The sequence below is a fragment of the Haemaphysalis longicornis genome, unplaced genomic scaffold (assembly GCF_048455015.1).
Source record: "Haemaphysalis longicornis isolate Haplotype H1 unplaced genomic scaffold, Haemaphysalis longicornis Haplotype H1 scaffold_1, whole genome shotgun sequence".
Taxonomy (NCBI): Eukaryota; Metazoa; Arthropoda; class Arachnida; order Ixodida; family Ixodidae; genus Haemaphysalis; species Haemaphysalis longicornis.
Window position 1 is genome coordinate 351,486,905 of NW_027526203.1, and position 23,220 is coordinate 351,510,124.

Here is a 23,220-nt window from a genome sequence, read left to right on the forward strand (position 1 = left end):
AAAAAAACTTGTTATGGCACTTACAAAGCAGCTGCGTCTTCGTAAAGTACGCGATCGCCGGCAAGAGCTACCCGGGGACGCGGTACTGCGCGCTTCGTCGCCGCTCTTCCGGGCGTCGGCGACGGTAGCAACATATCACCCCTGTCACCTCCAAATACGTAAGGCACAAATGAATTCTACTGTCACCTCGTTTAGACCTGATACTGGCACAGTGAGAGGTTGGCTTCATTTTGCAGTGTGGACAACGAATGCGGCTTCGTTTCGAATATATACGTCGCAGAAAAATATGTTTCGGGGATGTGATTACCCAATCCCGGACAATAACGTATGCCTTTTATAAGAATATAAACCATGCGGAAATGTTAAGTATATTCCAAGCCTGTGCGTCGTTAAATATGTGCCCATGGGAGCATCTCAAAAATACTCCAGGGAAGCCTACGCATTTTGAATACTTATCGAGAAGCTCTGATCACTGATCCTCGCGAATAAGCAAGAAAGGACGAGTTACACACGATCTTCTGACCGATACTCTGAAGAAAGATGTTCTCTAGCTCTTCGTGTGTTGCAAACTTGTGGGGGATACAGCTTAAAATTATTCAGATGCGTCAGAAGCTGGCAAAATAACTTAGTCGCTAGAAATACGCTTTTTAACGCACTACAGCAACGAAGCGGGTGATTTCTAGCCCAGGCACTGCCAACGTTGGCACTGCTGCCCCTCACAAGCGGAGTGTAGCAGACGACAGCGGCGCGAATCCCTAAGACGACGTCAGAGCCAGGGGGCGCCACTCAAACATCTCACCGCCAAACATCTGACATTACTATGTACACAATATAAAACACAAAAGAAAAAAAAAGGAATAAGAAAAAAAACCAGTTACACATTGAGAAAATTACATTACAGAGAAACACTACAGATATAGACAACACATGAATCTACAAAGGACAATTTAGCACACATGTAAAAGGGGACACACACACACACACACGCACACACAAGTAGAGAAGCTGCTTCAGCAGCAGCACTCCACTGACTCCACCACAATCTGGGCAGTTAGGCAGAGCTGTAGTGGAGTGCGCTGTGCAGCCCCGAGGCCCGCAGGTATGTACCCAGGGCCTCGAGCACTTTGTCTCGCTCGCTAGTACTGCCCGGGGGCCAAAGCAGCTCCTCAAGTGGCCGCACTCCGTGAAGCACGACCAGCAGCTCTGCCCGCCCTGCCGCAAACTTGGGGCACTCGTATAGTACGGGTGGCAGGGACTGCACGGGCGCTCGGCAGTGAGTGCAGGCGGGGCTGGTCGCCCGCCCCAGACGGTGCTTCCGCTCCGCCGTCCACACGTCCCCCACGCGGAGGCGCAGGATGGCCGAGCGCAGTCGTCGAGGCAGGCGTGAGGCCTGCACAGGCGGCAGGCACCCTCCTACACGCAGCCACGGGTCCGCATGCCTGGTCCGGATGTGTCGCTGGATGAGCAGGCGGGCGTCGTCCTCTGCCGAATGAGCCACCATGTCCGACGGAGGCAGCGCGTGTGCACCGGCGGCCAGCTCGTCCGCCCGCTCGTTGCCATCCAGACCAATGTGGGCGGGGACCCACTGCAGGCACAGGTGACTGCCCCGGTCCGCCAGCTGTGCCGCCTTCTCTCGGACGCCCCGCACCAACAGGGAGTGCGAGTCTCCGTCCTGAAGACGCACCAGGGCCACTCGGGAGTCGCACAGCAGGGGGCAGCGCTCGGGCAAGGGCTCCATTTCCAGCAGCAGATCCAGGCCCAGTCCGACCCCCACCAGCTCAGCCGTGGCCGAAGAAGAGGCATAGGACAGCCGCGCCTGTCGGGTGGCCTCTCCCAGCACGGCGGCCGCTGCGGCCGACCCCTGCTGCTGCCGCACCGAGCCATCCGTGTAAACTATAGGGCGTGGCCGTCTAGGTCGCCCCAGACGACACCCCGAGCTAGCTGCAGTTGCCCGCAGTGGAACGTCCGCCGCTTGCTGCGCAGCCCCGGAATGTCCAGCCGCACGTCAGCTGCCAGAACAGGAGCGGGGCCACCAGGTCCCGCGTCCACGGGGGCCACCACCTCCTCGTACAGCATCAGCATGCGCCCCATGCGCGAGTGGAGGTGGCCCCTCAGCCGCCGCAGCAGCGGACCGCCCCCTCGGCGCGTCGCAGCCGGTCAATCTGGCCAAGTGCCCGCAGGTCAGCTGTCATCTCTAGGGTCCACGCCCCCGCCCCGGCCAGCGTCTTCTCGCACGGCGAGCTCTGGGGCAGGCCGAGGCAAGCGCGGACCCCCTTGCGGTGGTCTCCCTCCAGCTGCCGCCAGGTGGGTTTCCGCAGGGTCACCAGTGGGAGCGCGTACATAAGGAGACCCACCGCCGAGGCACTGTACAGCCGGAGGGCCGTCCGCTGCGAGCAGCCACTGTCCCAGGCCACCATCTTGTGCACTGCCGTGGTGGCCAGCTGCGCCCTGGCTCGGAGCTCCGTGGCTGCCTGCCGGAAGTTCAGTCGGTGGTCCAGGGTGAGTTCCAGGTACCGCACCCTGGTCCTCCACTGGAGCTCCTCGCCATCGATGGTCAGGCGCCGGGTCCAAACACGGGCGGCGGCGTCCGGATGCACCAGCATGGCGTCTGTCTTTGTCGCCGACAGCTGGCCGACACCCGCCAGCTTGGCACGGACTGCATCCATGGCCGCCTGCAGTTGCCGCACAATGGCTCGGCCCTGACCCTTGGGCCCCAGCACCCACAGGGCGATGTCGTCGGCGTACACCGAAATGTACACTTGGTGGCCCCCTCCTCTGGGCAGGCAGCCTGGCAGGACTGCCATCACCAGGTTGAACAGGAAGGGGCTGATGACGGAGCCCTGTGGGGTGCCCACGTCTACCGGCCGGGGGGCCGACAGGGCGCCCCCCACCTGCACCTGCGCCGTGCGGCCCGTCAGGAACGCCTCGACGAAGCCCCGCAGCTTGCCCGCAATGCCAGCCTCCTCCATGGCCGGGGAGATGGCATGACGCTGCAGGTTGTCGAAGGCGCCCTTTACGTTCAGCAGCACCAGGGCCGCCACCTGCTTGGAGGCCCTGACGTGTTCAAGGGCCGCCACGACGTCGGCGATGGAGTAGGTGTCTGCCCGGTGCCTCCGGAAGCCCGTTAGCTGCTCGGGAATGGCCTCTTCCTCCGCTGCGATGGCCGCCAACCTTCGCAGTGCCACCCGTTCGAGCTGCTTGCAGCCGCAGGATGTGAGGGCCACGGGCCAGCACGCCGTGACTGCCACAAGGCCCTTGCCTGGCTTAGGGATGGGCCGCAAGATGGCTAGCAGCCACTCAGATGGCAGCCGGCTCGTGTCCTATAGGACGTTGTAGGCGGCCAGGAGCCGGCCGAACCCAACCTCATCCAGATTGCGCATCATCCGGTAGGTGAGGCCGTCCGCTCCTGGCGCCGACTTACGCTTGCAGCTGCGGAGGGCACTGCGGAGCTCAGCCTCCGTGATGGGGGCGTTGTTGAGGGGGTGATGCACCTCCCCGTCCCAGCAACAGCAGTAGCGGGCACTGGTTCCGCCTGGTGTGGCGGCAGGAAGTGTGCTGCGAAGAGTTCAGCCAACTCCGCCACGCTGGCCAGCTTGTGGATGGCCATGGCAGCCTGGGGGTTGCGGTTTCTCTGGGGCTTCAAGATGGAGTTGAAGATGCCCCAGAGGCGGCGGCAGCGTGGGTCGGCCTCCGAGCTGACGCATAGCTCGGCCCAGCGCTGCCGGCTCAGGCGGTTGGCGTGACGGCGGCACGCTGCATCCACTCGCCGGTACGCCGTCCCTTCCGCCCGCTCCCCCGAGCGCTGGGCCTTCCTCTCCGCGCGGTTGCGCACCGGCCGCAGCTGCAGCAGCTTCAGGTCCGGCGTGGTGGCCCCCTCGGCCACTGTGCAGCTCTGTGTGGCTTGCCTGGCGCAGCAAACCAGGCCCAGGAACAGCTCGGCTCCTTCCCTCAGGTCCTGCTCGCCGCTCGGCGAGGCAGCGCCGGAACCGGTCCCAGTGGGTGACGTGGTGCAGTGCGGCTCGCTTGGCTGTCCTGTCGGGTGGTGCGATGTGCAGTGGGTAGTGGTCGGAGCCCCACGTGCTGGGCTCCCTCCTCCAGGTGGCCTCAACCCCGGCTGACATTAGGGTGAGATCAATGGCGGTGGCAGCGCAATTGCCACGCCGGAAGGTGCTCTCACCAGTGTTCAGCGCAGACAGGTTGAGGCGCAGCATGGCTAGTTCATGGCGTCCCACAGATGCTCTCCGCGAGCGTCCATCCCGCCATCTCCCCACGCAGTGTGGTGTGCGTTGAAGTCACCACAGAGGAGATGGCGGGCTGCGCACAGGGACACCAGCCGATCCAGGAGGCACGCGTCCCAGGGCTGACCAGGGCGCACGTACACACTGCACACTGTAATGTCTGCACCACCACTGAACTTAGAACACTGTACTTTGGTTATGCTTTGGTTGCTGTACTCGGCTATGTTTAGAAGGCGGAGGTGTAAGCATCGGCGCGCCGCGCGCTGCTGTCGTTTCCGAGGCGGCTCTGAGGCTGCTCCCCGGCGCTACCGCGCGCGCCCGTTCTCCTCTGTTGCGTCGCAGCGGGAATTTCGCTCATTTCTTGCTAGAAGATTATTGCTATCACTGCGCCAATTGAGGACGATTAAGCGCCCAAACATGGTTCTGGCATAGTTAGTACTTTTGCAGCTGGTGCATCTTAGTTTTCTCGCAGAATGCAGAAAAGAAACTTCCGATAGCGGAGAGAAACGAGGGCTAGAATCTCCAATAATAATGGGATATTGTGCAAGCTTATGTAAAAGAAAAACACTACGCATTCAATTTCATTTGTATATACGTTGCTTGTATTGTTACATATGTACGAACAAATTTAAGTCAAACAGCGCGTGCCACAAGTTGTATGCAAAAATATCTCACACGTACGTTGGGCACCAGCGGAAATTATCTTGTGCACCTCAACTTGAGGTACTTTCCCTTTTTTCCTTTCCGGAATGAATTTTCCCCGGCAAAAAGGAAGTGCAGCGTTGTGTGTGCTTGGAACCGGATGACCTAGTTTGTCACTTCTGTGCTGTTCTGTGTGCGGCTAACTTTTTTCCCGTGTGTGAATGGACAGGCAGGAAATCAGGACCATGATGCTGTCATTTCCGCTTGTTGAAACTGAAACAGTGCGTGAAGGCATCTTCCGTAGCAGAAACCGCATCTTTAAGTGGCTGAGATATATATGGGTAGAGCCTCCCTTTATTCATGTGGCTTATAATGAAACAGGATTCTTCCGGCAAATCAGAGTGGTTGGTTTGAAGTAAAATCCGAGAGCACTCTTTGCACTTCGTTGTTTTATTTTTTTTTCTACCCACGTAGTATGCTATGCAAGAGTGAAGTAGTCGCGCAAGGCTCAAACCGTCGCGAAGCTGCAGGATTTCTTACTACAAGAGCACTGAAGGACACATCTCCACCCATGCATTTGTAGAAGTTTGAAATTGTTTATTTACATGTTCCGCCGTCACTTTGCACTGTGCCAGTGACGGTGACTGTGCCTGTAGTCATCGTCACATTCCTCGAGGAACGCGCTCAGGAGCGCTTAAGCTCGGCATTTTCTCGTTCCTCAAGGTTATCGCCTTTTTTTTTTTTTTGCTAAAAACACTGCGCGTTCCTGGGACGCTCAGCGGTCACCGCGAGGCACGCGCTCACGTGCGCTCGAACTTACAGGCCACCGAACTTACAGGCCAGTCACTGTTAGAAACAGGTTTTTTCATGTTTTTCGAAAATATATACAAAATTGAAGAAGGGCAATTTCGTCCAGATCAAATGCTCCTCTACCTCTTGACAGACATTTGCGAGGAACTTTTATATTTGAAGCACCTTCCGTATTCTTTGTTTTTTTCTGCTCCCGCTCCTCATTTTCTTTTTCACTGCTGTTAACTAGACTTTTTCCTACAACACTTTGCAATTAGGACATTTTGTTTGCTGTTTTTCTTTATTTACTTTCAGGCACATTCTAGATTGCAGACTCTCGTCTTACACTCTATGTTCGTGCTGCCCGAATATATATGAAACATGGAAAGCAGTATTTCTTTACCCTGCAAATTGGCTTCTTTTAAAAAAAGAAATTTGGCTTCTAGCCCTGTTAATTTATTTATATTTGCTTTAAACCTACCATAGCTTTGCTGGAGCTGGTATTGTTCGCCACTTTAATTATTCATTTTTGGGGGGCAGGGTGAGGGCGAACGCGGAATTTTTAAAAGGTATAAAAGATCAATAAAACACTCGACACACTTTTTATGGCAAAAGCCTTAGCTGTCTTATCAAACGCGAAAAGTGACCGCAGTTGCTGGCGACTGCACGAATGAAACCAAATTGCGGCGGCTGTAAAAAAGAAAACAAGAAAATGAAACATACATAGAAATTCATTTGGGTTCGAATGATATTTGAACCCACCAGTGCCACAGCCGAGTGGAGTAACAATAGCGCAAACCCGGTACCATGCCACGATGGAACATAAATTATCCGGATACGTGCCGCATGACAGGTGAATATGCACCGCAAACACGATGCTGCAGTGAAAGAATATAACTGTTACATGCATCTGCTTGTCAAAAGTCCCAGAAGAGCTTCCGCTCTCAAAATCTGAGCACGATTTCTGGTCGAGGCATTGATTTCAGAAAGCGCTTCCCTCACTGCAAATTGGTCGCAGCACAATGAATTTCTCAGGAGAATATCTGTTTGTTTTTCTCAATGCTCTTTTGATTTAAGAAAAAAACGAAAAAAAGCGTGTTTTTTCTTTTTTTTTTCAGTCTTTTATGTTTCTTAACCGCTCACACCTTTATGCGACAGCAACTGCTCGCCCCGACCCGACTCGGTGGCCCGGAGAAGCATCACATGCTTACACCACAACATCTTGTGAACTTCGTTCAAGTGTCCGACATTTCTTATTCTGCCGGTCTATAGAATTGATGTCGGCAGGAGGATCAAGGAAACTTTTGGAGACACCTTAGGTGATGTTGCCACCGCTGAAGGAGACAGGGCCAGGCTGCAGAAAAGGTCAAGCAATTTACAGAAATTAAAAACTGTGTTGGTGTTGCATGATGATCGCTGTCTGACATCTGCATGAGAATGCCGAAAAGATTTTAAGTGCGAATGCACCCTGAAGCGTCCGCCGCCGTCCGCATAGCAACAGCTGCGGGTGCGCGCGCTCCTCGTCTTCCTTGGCAACGGGGGGAGATGGGCTCGCGCTGCCTGGCCGCTGACAGGGCACATACCCACGTGGGGGATTGGCCAGGAATCTCCTCGTCTTCCTTGGCAACGGGGGGAGATGGGCGCGCGCTGCCTGGCCGCTGACATGGCACATACCCACGTGGGGGATTGGCCAGGAATCGGGCGTGAGAAGGGCTAATGCACCCGCTTAAAGGAGTACTGACACGAAATTTCAAAGCTGAGATCCGCTCTAGCAATCAAGTACAACGACAACACAAATAGGTGTCTGTGAATAAATGCATCTTTCTTTCTTTGTAGTTGTGTGTGTGTGTGTGTGATCTCTCTTTCGCGAACATTACCGAACCGCGCAAATTCAACTCGTGCATTCGCACTTTCACATTCTTCCCCTCGGGGAAATGCGGGGAATTTTTTTTTCTACGCATCTTGGCATAATCGGTAAGTCATCATACGCTTGAAGCCCCAGTGTCTGTCACGAAATTCAGGAGCGAGAGACTGCTGTGAAGCGTTGCACGAAGGCCTTCAGCTGTATTTTGGCTGAGAAATTCCTGCTCAGCTGCAGCTTCCAAGTGGTCAAGAACAGTCAATAACTTCTTGATGTGGCAGACTTGTGCACAATATCGCCTCAAAGCTTTTCGGCGCGAGTGTCTCCATTTGTCATCGGCGCAACTAATGAAGCTTCCTCAGTGCTACCGGGACCATAGCAGGTCTCCACTACATGTTTGTGAATGTATAGAGGCCCCTCAGCATGTCGCCGCTGAAGAATTTAAACGCTAGATTAAACCTCATTTTTTCAAATCCATTTGCCTTAGCTGCTTTCGTCCACACTCGCAAACGCGCAGGACGCTTACACCTGTATTTCAGTTGGGCGAGCGCCCGCATAGGGCGCGGAGGCGGCTGTCGTCTGCTCGAGCCGCCCACCCTACCTCGGAGTAGAGTTCCTGTATAGAGTTCCTGCTCGAGCCGCCCACTCTACCTCGGAGGCGACGGGCGCGCCATTTGTCGCCGTCATGAAAAGCAGCGCGTCTCCGAGCTCCGAGCGCAGCACGCAATGGCCGATGCTCACACCTCCCCATGGAGCACCGTGCCATGGAGGAAGCAAAGAAAAGGAAGAACTTTTCTTCCTCCGTGCACCTCCCCCTTCTAGCCACCATAACCCGGCCGTGGATGTACCAACGTTGTCTGTGCTCTCTGCGTAAACCCTATCCTGTTGTAGTTGTGAGGTTAACCATCAGAGAGCGCCACATGTAAACGTGATTTTTTTTTATTGTGATTTTTGTCTGGTTGTATATTGGGTGGCTGTGCGCTTCGCTCCCGCTTTTTTGTCTCGGAGCAATTTTGTTCCCATTCGCCATGTGATTTTTTTGCATACGTGGAACTAACACCATGACAGCATTTGATGCAAATGGGCTACCTGACGTGGTACTTCTTCAGATATTTAGACTTCTGAAGTTCTCCGATCTATGCAAAGTTGGCAGGTAAGTACTGGAGATCAATCGAGTTCGCCTTGCTCGCACGTCTAGCCAGGCACGCTGTGGAAGCTCTGTTCGTGGCACAAAACAAAGCCGGCGCAAAATGTAACTGGCGATTCGCCTTTGAGTGTAGTACATCGGTATCCCTAAGCTTTCTATGACAAGCGTCGAACCCTTGCGTCTGCGAGTTGGTTGCTCCACGCAACGTTTCTCCGAGGCGTAGTCCTCATTTCCGAGGCCCGCTCTTGTTCGCCTTTGTGCTACACTGCGGCCCGCAGCTGCTCAGGCTTTGAACGACAGGTAGCTTCTAACAGGAGAGCGTTTTGGACACCTCGTGTTCAAATGAATTCGAGTGATGCGTTTCTAAAGGACTAGGGCTGTTACTGGCGCCTCGTAGCCCTCTCGCGTAGGCACGAATGAAGAAGTAAAGGGTTGCTTGGGGCAGCAAGTATCAAAGGGCGTGTGTTCGCGCAAATAATGCGACGTTTTATGATGTGCGAAGCTTAGCGATTTCGAAATGCAGAGCAACACACTGCAGTGTGTCTGCCTTTTCCATGGTGTAAAAAGAGTGCGGTTATGATTTACAAAGCTTCGCGATGTCGAAATTCGGAGCAACGCGATGAAGTATGTTTGACACTTCGGTGGTGTGCAACTTGTATATGTATGCTTCTGCTTATTGTACTCAATAGGGAATGTCATTTTCGACCTACTTAAAGTAGCGAAGCAGTTATACAGAACCAGGCCAAGAGTATCCGTACCAAGTTGCTGTCAGTGGCTTAGTTCTTATGAAAGTGCTGTGTAAATTCGTAGCATTTTTGATAAGTCAGCTTGTTGCTGATGCTTTCCTGCTGAAGCTTTCTCTTCTTTTTGTCTTCGCATGCTTTATGCATGCGAAGATAAGATGGGCAGGACGCAGCGTACAGGACCTTATTCGTCAATTTATCTTCGTGCGTTCTCTCTCTACCAAACTAGCAGTTGTGAAGCATATTTTTCGAGTGAAACAAGTGAGTAGCTTTTTTTCGGAATGAGTCAAATCCACCTGGACAGAATTTCAGATGCAAGCGAAAATTTTTTTAACCTACCTAAATGCAACGCTGTCATATCTATTGCTTTCGATGTCAGCTAGGGGAGGTTAGCTTTGACAGCGTTGCATTTAGGTCCGTTAACAAATTTTCGTTTGTTTCTGAAATACTGTTCAGCTGGATTTGACTCTTTCGAAAAAAAGCTCCTCAAATACAACCTTATTCCATACATATTCTATTGTGTGAGCAAATGCAAGGGCATCAGGATGGCAGGCACGAAGTAACGCATATGTGCCTGCAATCTGGAATGTACTTGAGCATCTGCATTGCTGTGTTCTTTACGAAAACAGTCAGATGGCCTTTCCAGATTACTTATTGTGCATGGCTAACAATATTCAGAATCAGTAGATGCGATGATTTCATGAACTGAGATGCGCCGCTGTGGGACAAATTTATCTCAGAGCACCAGGGGTGAGTGCAGTTCTGTGCTTAATGTGGCTAGTTAATCATAGGAGCCCTATTCCTGTCCGAGCTATCTTTGAGGAACCATTCTCTTCACCGTGCGCAGTTGGCTGGTGCTGTCATCACGAGAAAGCACATCTGAAAACTCCAGTGGTGTCATTTTTCTGAAATTGGTGTTTTTTTTTTCTCTGAACAGTTCGTGGATTACTGGAGGTAATTCACTTCGCCCACATTCGTTTTACTGGTTGTATTGTGGGCAAAGAGAACTGCTGTTCGTACTGCATGCACTATGCTTGTTATAGCTGCCCAGCAGTGCGGTGCTTTGGGGTTGTCACAGACGACACTGGCCGATTGGCATAAGCGACATGGTCTTACGTGACCCTATTTGTCGAACATACCCCATCTTTCGCGAAACAATTACTACCTAGTGTAACAAAAACAAAGCAAAGGCGAATAGCGGTGCGGAGAAGTATGGTGGCACCATCTAGGAGGATTGACACTAAACAAGGCTCTGCAGTCTGCTGCAGACTGAACAGCACACTTGAAGTTCGCTTGAAGACCCGCCCATGTGACATTATGGCAGACATCACGAAACACACGATTTGGTGGGGGAATCAAAATTTTAACCTAAATTGATTAATTTCTCAGTTAATAAAGCATCACTTGCTGCCGGAAAAGCTTTGGGGGCTCTATAAAACACCAAATCTTTCGAATAAAACAAACTTGCATTTTGTCTGCTTAGCCACTTTAAATGTAGAAGATGAGTTTAAGGTTGCCAATTCGTAACGACCTGCTCTGGAATGCTGAAACATATTATTTTCCACTTGTTTCACCCTACACATGTGGTCACACTTTGAATGTGGTTTACATAAAATTATATGGGGAAGTCGCAGCAACTGTACAGATAGGAGCTGTTGACTGAGCAAGTCGGTATGACGTGATACCTAAAACAGTGCTAACAACTTAATACAAGAATGGGGGAGGCCAGAAACACAGTGCTTTATGTTGTGTTATTAGCACTGTTTAAAGGAGCCATGAAGAGAAAACACAAGTTTGGTTCATTCAAAAGATTGCCTCGTTAGAATCATACTGACACCACTTTTAACGTAAACTTCGCTCAAATAAGCTACATAATTAGGAAAAAAGGGAATGGCCATGCGACCCACCAGCTCATTTCCCGCAACAGAATCTATGATGTCATTCGAGCCAGCTCTGCGATTGGCGGAGGCCGGCAGAAGCAGACGCAAATTAGGTAGAGCTTACAAACTAGCCGAACGAGCGATTTGCGCTTAAATTTAGGGCACATTCTTTACACAGCAATAAGAATGATGGGACAAACAGTGGAAGTTACGAAAGCACATGTAAACATAGAAGTACTGATGCGTACTGCTGTTCGTACTGCGCAAAGCATGCTTGGTTTAGGTGCAGAGCACTACGGGGCTTGGGGTTGTCTCAGACGACACTGGCCGATTGACGCAAGCAACGGTGTCTTATGTGACCACATTTGTCGAGCGAGCACTGTTTCAGGAAACAAATATTTTCTCGCAGAACAAAAACAAGCCAGGTTTAAATACGGGCAAAAACAAACCAAACGCTTGCTACGGTATGGTGGCGCCATCTAGGTTCAGGTAACGTAAATAAACGCGGGAACAAAGCAATACCGCTGTACAGGGTGGAGACAACCTTTGAACGGTCCCGTGCCGCCGCAATTGGGCCAACGTGCTCAACGCGTTGTTCTTTTCGTTTCCCACGAGACCTAGCAACGCGAAACAGACAATATGATTCAAACTTCTTCAGTAAACCGCGTTGCGGCGATAATTTTAGCGCGGTTTTGACACAATGACTTGCTTCGGCAGCGAGCGAGCGACCCAAAATGGCGGCGCCAGCTTATACGTGTCTCTACCCTGTACGGCGGATGCGTGAATGAAGGTATTCTAGGCTGCAGAGCGGTCGGTTCCTGTGATGTCATTGCAGACCCCGAAAACAAACGATTTAGCGGGAAAATCAAAATTTTAACCTAAATTGTTTAATTTCTCACTGAATAAAGCATCGTTTGTATCCGGACAAGCGCTGGGGGCACTATAAAACACGAAATCTTTCGAATAAAACCAACTTGCATTTTCTCTTCATGGCTCCTGTAAGTATATTAAAGATGAATTCATTCCTTGAGAGAAACTTTATTGGGTGTTGATGGAATGACGCTGCTTATTTTGAATGGAGTGTTACTTTGCCTCAAGCATGGGTATGACACACAAGCACAAGCTCGCTTATCGACGTGCCAGTACTCGTGCACTCCGTGCCATAGCCCCCTAGCAGGGGCCCCCCAGCAGCACGTACGTGGAGCAGTGGCCTGCCTCTGGGGTCAGGGACCCTTCTGTGTGAAAGTAGTGCTCACATGAGTGGAAACCGAGTGTAACCTGTGCACGTGCTGTTGCCAGGGTCTGTCGCCGTTGGTACGGGCTTTCTCGGAGCCAAGCCCTGTGGACGTGCGTGGATGCCAGCGTGCCCGAGATCACCTCGCTGCAAATGGACAGGCTGGCTTCGGTTCTGACGGACTCTGTACGCTGGCTGTATGTGTCCAGCTTCTTGCATTGTGGCCTGTTCCTGTCACCGGGAGCGCTACGTGACCTTCGGGCCCACTGCCCCTACCTGTCCACGCTCGTGATTGAGAGTGCCCTTCTCACCACCCTCGACGACTTTGCCCCAGTCACTGTGGGGGACTTCCCGCCCACGCTCAAGACCCTGTCACTTCGGCACTCTTTCTTTCAAGTGGACCAGTTTTTCTCCCTTCTGGCCATTCGAAACCTCAGCATCCTCGACCTGAGCTTTTGCTGGTGTGTTTCAGACCAGGACATTCCCTTTGTAACGCAGCTTCCGAATCTTCGCGAGCTTTACCTGGAGTATTGCGAGGACATTGGCGACACAGGTGTGGCACTGGTTGTAAGCCGAGGGCACAACCTGAAAACCCTGGCCCTTGATGGCACTAAGATCACAGATGAGGCCATTCGCACGATTGCTGAAAATGCGCTAGCACTGCAGCGACTGTATGTTGGCAGCACGGCGGTTACCGATGAAGGCATTCTGCACTTGTCCAAGGGAAGGTGCTTTGCATTGCAAGAGCTGTGTCTGTTTAGTACAACAGTGACATTGCAGACCATGAAGGTCTTGGTCGATGTTTTTCCGCAGCTTCAGTGGCTTAACTTGGAGCATACACTGGTTAGGGAGAGCCCGATTGCCAAGCAAGAGCCGCCAGGCTGCAGAGTCTTGGTGGATGAGCGGGGCTTTCACATGGGAGTCAGCTGCAACCACTCCGTAAGCCGATTGCGGCTGCAGGATTAAACACCTTGTGCCAAAAATGTTCCCTCCTGTGTCGAGATGTCTTTGTGATCTGTGGCGGGGCTTTAATAACGCAAGGTTTGATGACAAACTTGCCTTTAGTCTCATGAAATACATTGGTTAACAAAAATCCACTATGGTCACCCTTTAGTACGCAGATGACATAATTTGCTTGCTTCAGCTATTCGAGTTGCTCAGTGTTGCAGCAGTATTATGACTTGAGCGCTGTGCGGTTTCATCACCACACTTTTAAGGCCTTGCGCTGAGATGAGTCTTGGTCAATGTGTTCCAGGCATCCCATTTGGCCCCAGGAAAGTGCCATGTTTCGTTCTTAGTGGGTGGAAACCGTCACTGGGTTTCTTGCTGCAGATGCAATTTTTAAACATGCTGCCAACATTTCTGTGCAAACGCGGTCGAGAAATTTTTAAGTACGTTTTTGAATTTTGACATTACTCAACTTTTTCATGACCCAGAATTTGTTTCTTGATGCACTAACATTTGAAATGGCAGTGATGCAGGCGAGTTAAGACTTTTAATTGTTTCCTCCTCGCACTGCTGTCGGAATGCCCCTTTTCCGCCTTAAGGACTATGGTCACCATATTGACAAAGACTAATTGCTGTCAAATGCCACTTTTTGCTCCCTCTTCTGGTGCTTTGAATGGCAACGAATCTCTGATGTAAAATGACATTAGCACTTCAGTTTCACTGAAATGCCGTGTATTTCAATTTGTACGACTACGAACGCACATAAAGAGTGAGTGCCGAATGAGAGCAGGGACTTTTTAACGTGCTGTCAGTTAGCTGGTAGTGGTAGGAGCCATACTTTTTGTCACATCGAAATATCTACTTAACAGACCTCAGTCTTGCAGCAGAAGTAACAGTTTCTGCTTGCTTGCAGAAGCTTGTGTTGGCCACAGTCATTGATTATTTGTTTACGGAGACAAGTGTTTTTGTGTAGGTACGAACGAGCTTGTGTGTTTTACTTTCTTTTCATTTATTTATCACTCTTCTTGCTTGTATTATAATTTAAAGCTGTCCAAGTTGATTATTTTCTGGAGTGAATTGATCTTCAGTGCACGCAATGAGCAAACCAGCTCACTGAATGATTGTACAAAGAAATCAAGTGGGGAAAATGACTTTACTATTCTGTTGGTATGCATCTGTTTGTTATATCAGCAAAGTTTTCTGCGACTGAAGCATGCCAATGCTTTACCCATGCTTGCCATGTTTGACTGAGCCAATTCTGCCCTGTTAAGCGGTTAGCCTTAGCTAGACGGTGCTTTCTGTGCACGTGGTGATAGGCCCTATAGCGTTGTCTCCATATAAAATAATTTGTTGTGTGTGTGTATTTATCTATTACATGTTTCATGCGTGTGGTTAGATGTTACCGGGTAGTTGGCGGGCCAGTACTACATAGTACACATTACTACGGAAAATTTTCTTTTGGCTGCTGCGCACGAAAAGTGATAAAATTACAGTGGAAATGATTAGATTTTTTTAATGTTTTATATTGGATGGCTGGGAACCTCGATTGATATTGAGGCTACTACTGATACTGTGCATGGTGGCTTCAGTTTTGCTCGGTATTTACATTGTGAGTTTTGATTTTTTTTTTAGTGTTTCTGCAGAAAATGTGATCAGATTACATTTATTTATACTACTCATCAAGTGGAGTCAGGATTTTGATGCATTGAACATGGCAAGCTCACAAGTGTTTATTGTACTACACAAGATGTGTACACAATGTTTGCTCACACGAGTACACTTTTGTAGCATTTGTATGCAGCTATTGTTGGCAACAGTGGCTGCTGCCAGACGAGTCATCTTTTGGGATCTGTGTGCTTGTGTGGGCGTTTGTCAAGTTTGTGTGTCCTTGTCGACTTGAGAAGCCATGTCTATTTATTGATCATTCAGTGCTTGCCCAGCCATCATGTGAAAGGGTGAGTGGTCAGGATGCAGGGAATGGAAGGGATTACGTGTAGCGGTATAAGATCATCCGCACAAGTTAGTCAGTAATGTGGAAGCAAGGCAATTGGAATGTGAAACAGGCAGGGGGGAGCTGAATGGGCCCATCTTTGGTAATCACGTGGCTGTGAGCCCACAGTCACGTTGCCAAGTTGCAGATTTGCTTTGCATCGTAGAGAATACCTTTGTAACATGACTGAAGTCCTTAGCAAAACCAGGGCTTGCGTGCTGTCTTTTAAGCAGCTGCTGGACAGAAAGCCTGCTTGGTCTTCCAGCATTCAGACAAAACATGTCACTCTGACGCTCTGCATAATTGGAAGGTGCTGTGTTCGCTGGCTGTTTTGCTGCTTGCTATTCAAGCTCTCTGCTGCTGAAAACCATGAGGCAGTGTGGTTATCAAAGTTTATGGCAGATGTGCCAGCGTAGTAGCAGCTAGCCTCAGCCAGGGTGCAGTGCAGTTATAGGTTTTCAACTACTGTATGCAGTTTTTCGAAAAACACTGGCTGTACGTGCACCAGCCAAGCCTTGCTGCACACATGTTGTGCAAAAGGCAGTGACATCGCTCTTGTGCACAACACAATATGCAGTTTATCTGTAGCTTTTGTGGCATGTCAGTGCTTTGGCCTGAAGGGACCATGGAGGCGGTGTACGACTTCGCTCCAATAGAAAGGCTGCCGCATCGGAGTAACACACATGCCAATTTTGGTGTGAACTTCAATCAAATGAGTTAAGCAGGGGCAACTCGCCAGCTACTTTCTCACACTCAACATTAACACCACAAGTTTAATTTGTGCAACTGGCTGATGCCAACCATGTCAACTGCATACAAAAATTGGTTTATGGGCTTGCAGCTGGAATTCTTCGTGTTTCATGCAAAAAAGTTTTTGTGGAGGTAAAAGTGAATAACAAGCAGCTACAATGTAAGAGAAATTAACATGGTTTGGAGGTGAATGCAATGAAGGGTATTGCACCATCCAACACATCTATAGCTCTCTCAACAGTACTATGGCTTTTGAGGTTAGAAAAGCCATGTCGCCTGTTCCCCCCCCCCCCCCCTCTCCAGAACGCATTGAGGGTTCAGGCGAGCGCAAGTGGTCTTGTTCTAGTCACTTTCATTGCCTGAAGCAAGAACAAAACCCATGCATACATCATTAAATGGCATAGGGGTATTAAATGCTGAAATGCTGTGCTATATTTTGCTAGTCTTGATCAGCGATTCCAATCTTGCAGTTTCTTCATGACGGTGTCAAGTCAATGTACTGATGGTCCGTTTTTAGCTGCCCCCATACCTATATCACGGTGCCCTTGCCACGTGATGTTGCGGAGTAAGCGAGCAATTAAAATCCATTTATTTTATAAACAGTAATTGCTGATTGTAGTGAGGTGTGAAATTGAATTGAAGTTGTAATTGCAATTGTAGTAGAGTGTACAAACTGCTCAGCCTTTCGAACGAAGCAAAGTTGTATATAGTCTTCATGGTCCCCTTAATGCATGCCGTGTCAGCATCCCTTCCTGTACAGTTCCTTGGTTCTGTGTCATACAGGGTAAACATAGCTCGTGTGTTGCGTCTGTACTTTGTATACTTTTTGAGTATTGTATATACTGCTGCACGAAGTGCAGGATTACTGAGGTTCTGGTGTTTGAATTGTGAACTCAGTGTGAAGGCCCAAGTTTTATAGCATGGGTATTGCTGCATGCACTTAGATAACTTACGCCTGATCAGTTGCCTTTAGTGCTAATCAAACAATGGCAATCTGGCCAGAATGCGTCTTCTGCTTACAATTTTAATTTGGAGTTTAATGCACCAAAGAAATCCCTAGCCATGAGGTGTGCCAAAGTGAGTGGCTGTGGATTAATTTCAAGCACCTGGCTGGGGTTGTAACATGCACCAAAGTCTCATATGTGCAGGCTTTTTATTATTTACCTGCGCCAGGATACCAGCAGCGCCATCGGCAATCAAAGGTGTGGCACTGTACTCGCCAACAGCGTCAGGTTTGTGGTTAAGAGCTGCTGCTTGCACCAAGTCCGCTACTGGGCACACACAGCTAGAGACGCTGCCGGTTGGGTCTTGCCTTGATGGCGAAAATGACCTTCCACCAGATCTGCCAGAATTTGCTTGCTTTCTGTGCATTCGATGGGCACATGGTATTACACTGCCCATTTAAGTACCTCCCACCATTTCCTTTTCCATGCACAAAGGAGTACCAGAAAAAATCGTTAAAAAGTCTAGTTTGTGAACACGTCTTGCATTACAGCTGCCTCTGGCATGGCAGATTTCCCAAGTAATGTTTTTGCTAGTGACTACCTGCCATTTTGGTTTAGTTTGCATGCTTAAAAACAAACCTAGTTCACCTGTTACAGCTGCTTGTCCATTTTGCACAGGTTAAAAATTGTTTTTTACGTCTACAACAGGGTGGAGTCTTTGTACAACGCACATGTTGGTGCAGAAAGCCAGTATAAAGTTTCCTTTATAACTACTCAAGCCATTTCACACTGCAGTTGGCTGGATGCTAAAATACGCTACATGTTTAGGCTACAGAAAGTCTTGTGGCTTTTGAGTGAGTGCTCCATGGACACTGTACTTGGCAAGCTACACATTGAAAAAGCTACCTTGGAGAGCTGCTTGTGCCTCACGCACACAAATCCTGTGATACATGATTCAGTGTGAGAAAAAGAGCATCGGTTGACTTATAGTTACTATTCTGTGAAATTGTCTTAGCAGCTCTGCTCAGTGTTATCTAGGGGTGCGGTCGTAAAGATTGGAGGACTGTAGTGAACTCGGCTTTATACTTTGCATTAGTCTATGCTGAACCGATGTGTACTTTGTCCGGACATCACTGCTCATTCAAAAGCCAATTATGCAATTTTGTGCCTTTCAAGAACCTGCCAAAGGCATGAGAAGTGTCAGCCAAGAGGGAAGAGCCATTGCTAGAAGTGCTCTGGCGACAAAAAGCCTTGGTAAAAAATGCATTTGTAGCCCTGTACTGACATTTTCATTTTTTTTTTTTTGTGTGTCCTTTTTAGCCCAAGGATGAAGCTTTTGCCGGCGTAACCGTTTCAATATGCTTAAAGCGCTTTTCACTGTGCTGCTTCCCTCGTTGTCTATTGGTTACATGAAGCCACTTTTTTGTGTGTGTGTAAAAACTCATAGTTAGTGCGCAAGTCCTGCCCGAGCATACATATCGTGCCAGTGTACTGTCCATGTGTAATAATGAGCAATGTTAAACAGTGCTGCAAATTTTAAACTCGTGTGTCCTGTAGCACCGTTTTTCGCCAAGTATGTGCTGTGGAAATGTGCAGCAATGCAGAGTGTTTGCCGTGCCAGCTGTGTTTTCTGGCGAAGGCAGGCCAAGCTAGCTGATTCATTATTGGAAAGTTTGAAAGAGCAAAAATAGAAGAAAACGGCAGCAGAAGCTTTTGCCACTTTATTCTGGCTCTACCTGTGCTGTGTGAAACTGCATTTCAGTGGCTTCCCAACCATCAGTGACCCACTGCTGCCGCCAGCAAGCGCACATTGAGGTCAACACCGTTTATCCCCTGTGTTCAGTTCCTACAGAGAAGCCTTCTCCAGTTATTGTAAACTACTCCAGTGGAAGTGCACATTTCCCCATGGCCAGGCAATGCCTGCTGAATGGTTCAGGTTGCAATAACTGATGAGCACTCCGCTTTAGAGGCATGCAAGTCCTGTGCAGGCTATTTTGTTCTGAAAAATTGTTTGCCTTTTAGTACTAGGTGGTGCCACTGCTATGACATCGGTTTAGTGATTAATGCTCTCACTTCTTCACTGTACAACTTAGCTGTGATACATGTATATATGACACCTACAATAAATGTGTAGCCACCGGTAAAACTGTTTCTATTTTATTCACAAAGCTGAGCACTCAAAAAAAAGTATTTATGAAAGGGAAAAAAAAAAATTTGTGCACTAGCACACTGGCAAAAGCGATTGATTTATTGTAGGGTTTAACGCACTGATGCAAGGCAGGCGATGAGGCACGCTGTAGTGGAGGGCTCCGGATCAATTTTGACCACCTGGGGATCTTTATCGTCCGCCGAAATCTCGTGCACACGGGCGTTCTTGCTTTTCGCCTCCATCAGAAAAGCGGCCGCTGCGGCCGGGAGTCGAACCTGCATCCTCGTGCTCGGCAGCACCACACCTTAGCCACTGAGCCACCACAGCGGGTACACTGGCAAAAGCAAACCTGCTGCGCACACAAGAAACACCTAAAATTGCTTACCCTGGCTGCAACTTAAGCCCATGAGAAGATTTTTGTGCAGATTATCATGTTTGTTGTAGCACGGGTCGTGAACAATGTGCATGTCTGTTGGCCAAAAATGTCTACAGCAGTCATAAATATAGGCCATTTTTGCCCATGAACATGAAGAAAAATGACACTGAAATTCGAATTTGTGGCTTTATGTACAAACTTCAGTTGTCAGGCATGCCATGTACGGGTGAATTCATGCAATTGTGTGCCAAAATCCGAAATGTGGGAGTCTCTCTTGTGTAGGGGGGGAAAGCAAAGGGAAGTGTGCGTCTGGTGCAGGGTACGCGCCAGCTTGGAAGGCTTGCGTATGCATGGAAACAACATTTGGAGCACCCTGCATGGAACATTGTAAACTAACAGGAGCCGTTTTTGGAACAGACTGTCGATCACATGCAGCATCGTGCAGATGTCTATACAGGTTCCCAGATGGGACCTTGACTTACCCGACAGGTTTTGAACCATCCACCCTGTGACAGGTGCTCTTGTGCACGTGAAGCCAAGAAGACTTCTTGGGGCACTACCTTTGCAGGGCACCAACACCCTGGTGCACAGGACTCCTCTGTACGGACGCCTCCATGTGGTGCAAGGCATAACATATTGTTTGCCCAGCTGCCCACAGGGAAAACAGGAGAGTACTGCCATTCAAAAAAGCCTGTGCTGCCAGGACCCCTTGCACACACTATATATCATTCTAGAAAGGGTCGTTAGCAAAGGCACTGCCTCCAGCGGGGAAGCTCTCTTATGGTGTGGCTGTGTCTCGACATTCGTTGTGTAACTGCAGATCGCTTTATTACGCACTAGGCTCGGGGACCATATACAGAATCGGCAGTCTACACTACTGCCCAGGTGCTATACGCTGGTGATGGCACATGCGCTACTTGGATCTTTGTATTAAGGCACAAGACAGTCGAGCCAATACAGACCTGAAATGAAAACTGCAGGCTGTTCCTACACAGGAGATTTCTGCTGTGCCAGTGTATAGAGTACAGGCAGCATCAAAGAAATGAAGTACTACTGCCAGCACCAGTTGGCTAATTAGTGGAAAAGTGAGAACAATTTTGCGGGTGCAGTGGAAAAATGTTCTGCAGCACTTCCACTGCAAAAACCGAACACAAAAGGAATAAAATGAATAGATGAAGCCAGCTGAAGCTCTGGTAGCACTGCACTTAATTAAAGACATTACATCATCTTGCTGGGAGTTCCCTCTTCAATTAAAGCCCACTACCACTTGTAAAAAGCAATTTGCAGCATTCCGCCAATTCTCACGGTCAATTTTCACCGCTGGAAAGTAAAGCAATGAACAATACATTCAAAATTTTTGCCCACAGTGAGCAGTGTAGTAGCACAGGACACTTCTGCTACATATTCTATTCTCAATAATTGCAGTGGCGCTGCATGTTGGTAGTGTAATACTGCAGTACCACAGTAGTCTCTCGCATGTTAAAACACCGCATACTTTATGCAAATGGGCCTCAGTTAACCAAGTGCTATGACTGGACAATTCCTTGGCTCTACTGTGGTGTATGCATTTTATGTGCCAATATGCCAGCACAGCGGGAAAAAAAAAAGAGAAAGATTGCACACGGCCTTGATCTTTTCAGAACAGACATTACACATTTCTAATAAAGGTGTAAATTCCCCTTTTGTGTAGCAGGCTGCTAATGCTAATGACAGCAAGTAGCATACTTACTCAAGGCCTTTTTAAGCTCATCAGAGGGGCCACAAAGAAGAGATACAACTTTGCTTCACTCAAAATGTTGGACAGGTAGTACCTCGCTAAGATTTTGAAGAGAGACGGCGCTACCATCACTGAGGAATCGGTGTTAAACAAAGTGGATCTCAAACTACCCACTTTATATGACATTGGAAAAGCCTTGTAACGTACTTGGGGTAGCAGCCAAATCAACCGTTTAGTACACTTACTCAGCACCACCTTGAAAAAAAAAAAAAAAGGGAAGTTTTCAATCCCTGATCAAACCTTTTAACGTGTGGTAACCCTATGTCACAAAACAGTGCAGCCTTCAACGTTGTTTCTGCTCTGAACAATGAGAGTGACTAGAATTGGACTTGATGAACAGCTGATTGCAGTGAGAAACTGATGATTTGTTTATAATTCTTTCAACTCAAAGCTGTCACACTGCTGCGGGAACCACTCCTAATGTCCACCTCCAAGTCATGTTGATTTCCCTAATGCTATTTCACTGTACCTGTTTGTTACTGTTATTGTACAACGTAACATTTTTTTATTTGAAATGCTAAAAGTTAGAGCTGCAAGCCACAATACCTTTCCAATAGTTGCTTGATTCGTCGCCATCGCCAAACATGCAAGTTACATGTATTGCTTCGCAAGCAGAGTGCAAAAGGGAGCTGGTGAGTCGCCGCCCTTTCTTTTGGTTTCTTCAATATATGGCCCATTTGATGGAAGTTCAGGACAAAACTGGCACAAGTGCTAATCCGACAAAACAATTTTTCGAATGAAGGGGAGTTGTACGTCGTCTTCCTGGTCCCTTTAAGCTGATAATTCACTGTTGGCTACAGCTATAAAACAGTGGCCAACTGCATGTAACAAGTGTGTTACCCAAAACGCATTAAACATACTTTTTAGGAATTATTTAGGGAGCATGCTAAATACTGGTTCTCAGTTCTCTGCATTGCATGCCGAGCCCAGGTTCACTTTTTCCTCTCAATTTCTGCTATGATGTCTTCCACCCAAGCTTGTTCTCCGACATTGGCTGCTCGGCCCGTCCTTTAAGCTGTTTTCCTTCATGGCGCTTAGTAAGGCAACAAGTTTCTGCCCACAAATCATTGCTGGCAGTACGCATTCGTTTCTCCCCAGTGATAGAAGCAGCCTACTGTTCATTATTTCAGAGTGCTTGCCAAATGCTCCCAGTCCATATTGATTCTCTGTCGAATTTTTTTTTTTGTGGTTGTTGTTAAAACTCGTCAGTTATAGTCACCAACCTCTAAATATTTCATTACCTATGGTAAAGGTGGTGAGGCTTTTTGCTTGTCTGTCCAACATTAGTTTCCATTTATTCGTATTCATCTTTAATTCTATATTAAAAAGCTTTCCGAGCGCATCTCTTTAAAGAGACGGTGAAGGCTGAGTAACTTTCACTTTAACTAAAAAAAATCACACGTTTCACAGCTTTCTCATATTTCGTTCAATGGCCAACGATGCCTTGTTTGCTGAGAGATAAATAATTTAGGCTGGGATTTCTCTCTTCCATTTCGCTTCCTTTTTTTTGTGACACACAAGCTCATGTCGCAAAGTGCCTACAGAGAGGCAGGCCCCAGCTTGCTCTGTCTTGGCCGTCTTCTTGAAGTCAAGTTCCCATTGGTTTTCACTTTCGTTGCAGAGATCGGAAGCCAGTGAGAAAGGGTCTCTTTAAACCATCTTAGTAAGGCCGCGTCCAGCCAAAGTCGGTCATCAAGCCCCGCCCCTGCATGCCACCCGTCACGAATGACCTTAGTCACGAAACTTCCCTGC

General features: G+C 48.8%; 1 protein-coding gene across 1 annotated transcript; it reads left to right on the forward strand.

The window, feature by feature from the left end:
- Window positions 1-8,325: 8,325 nt before the first annotated feature.
- Window positions 8,326-18,707, forward strand: LOC144154820 (F-box/LRR-repeat protein 12-like). Its single transcript, XM_077685919.1, has 2 exons — window positions 8,326-8,683; window positions 12,600-18,707. The coding sequence occupies exons 1-2, from the start codon at window positions 8,592-8,594 to the stop codon at window positions 13,498-13,500; spliced, it is 993 nt and encodes a 330-aa protein (XP_077542045.1). The 5' UTR covers window positions 8,326-8,591; the 3' UTR covers window positions 13,501-18,707.
- The last annotated feature ends 4,513 nt before the right edge of the window (window positions 18,708-23,220 follow it).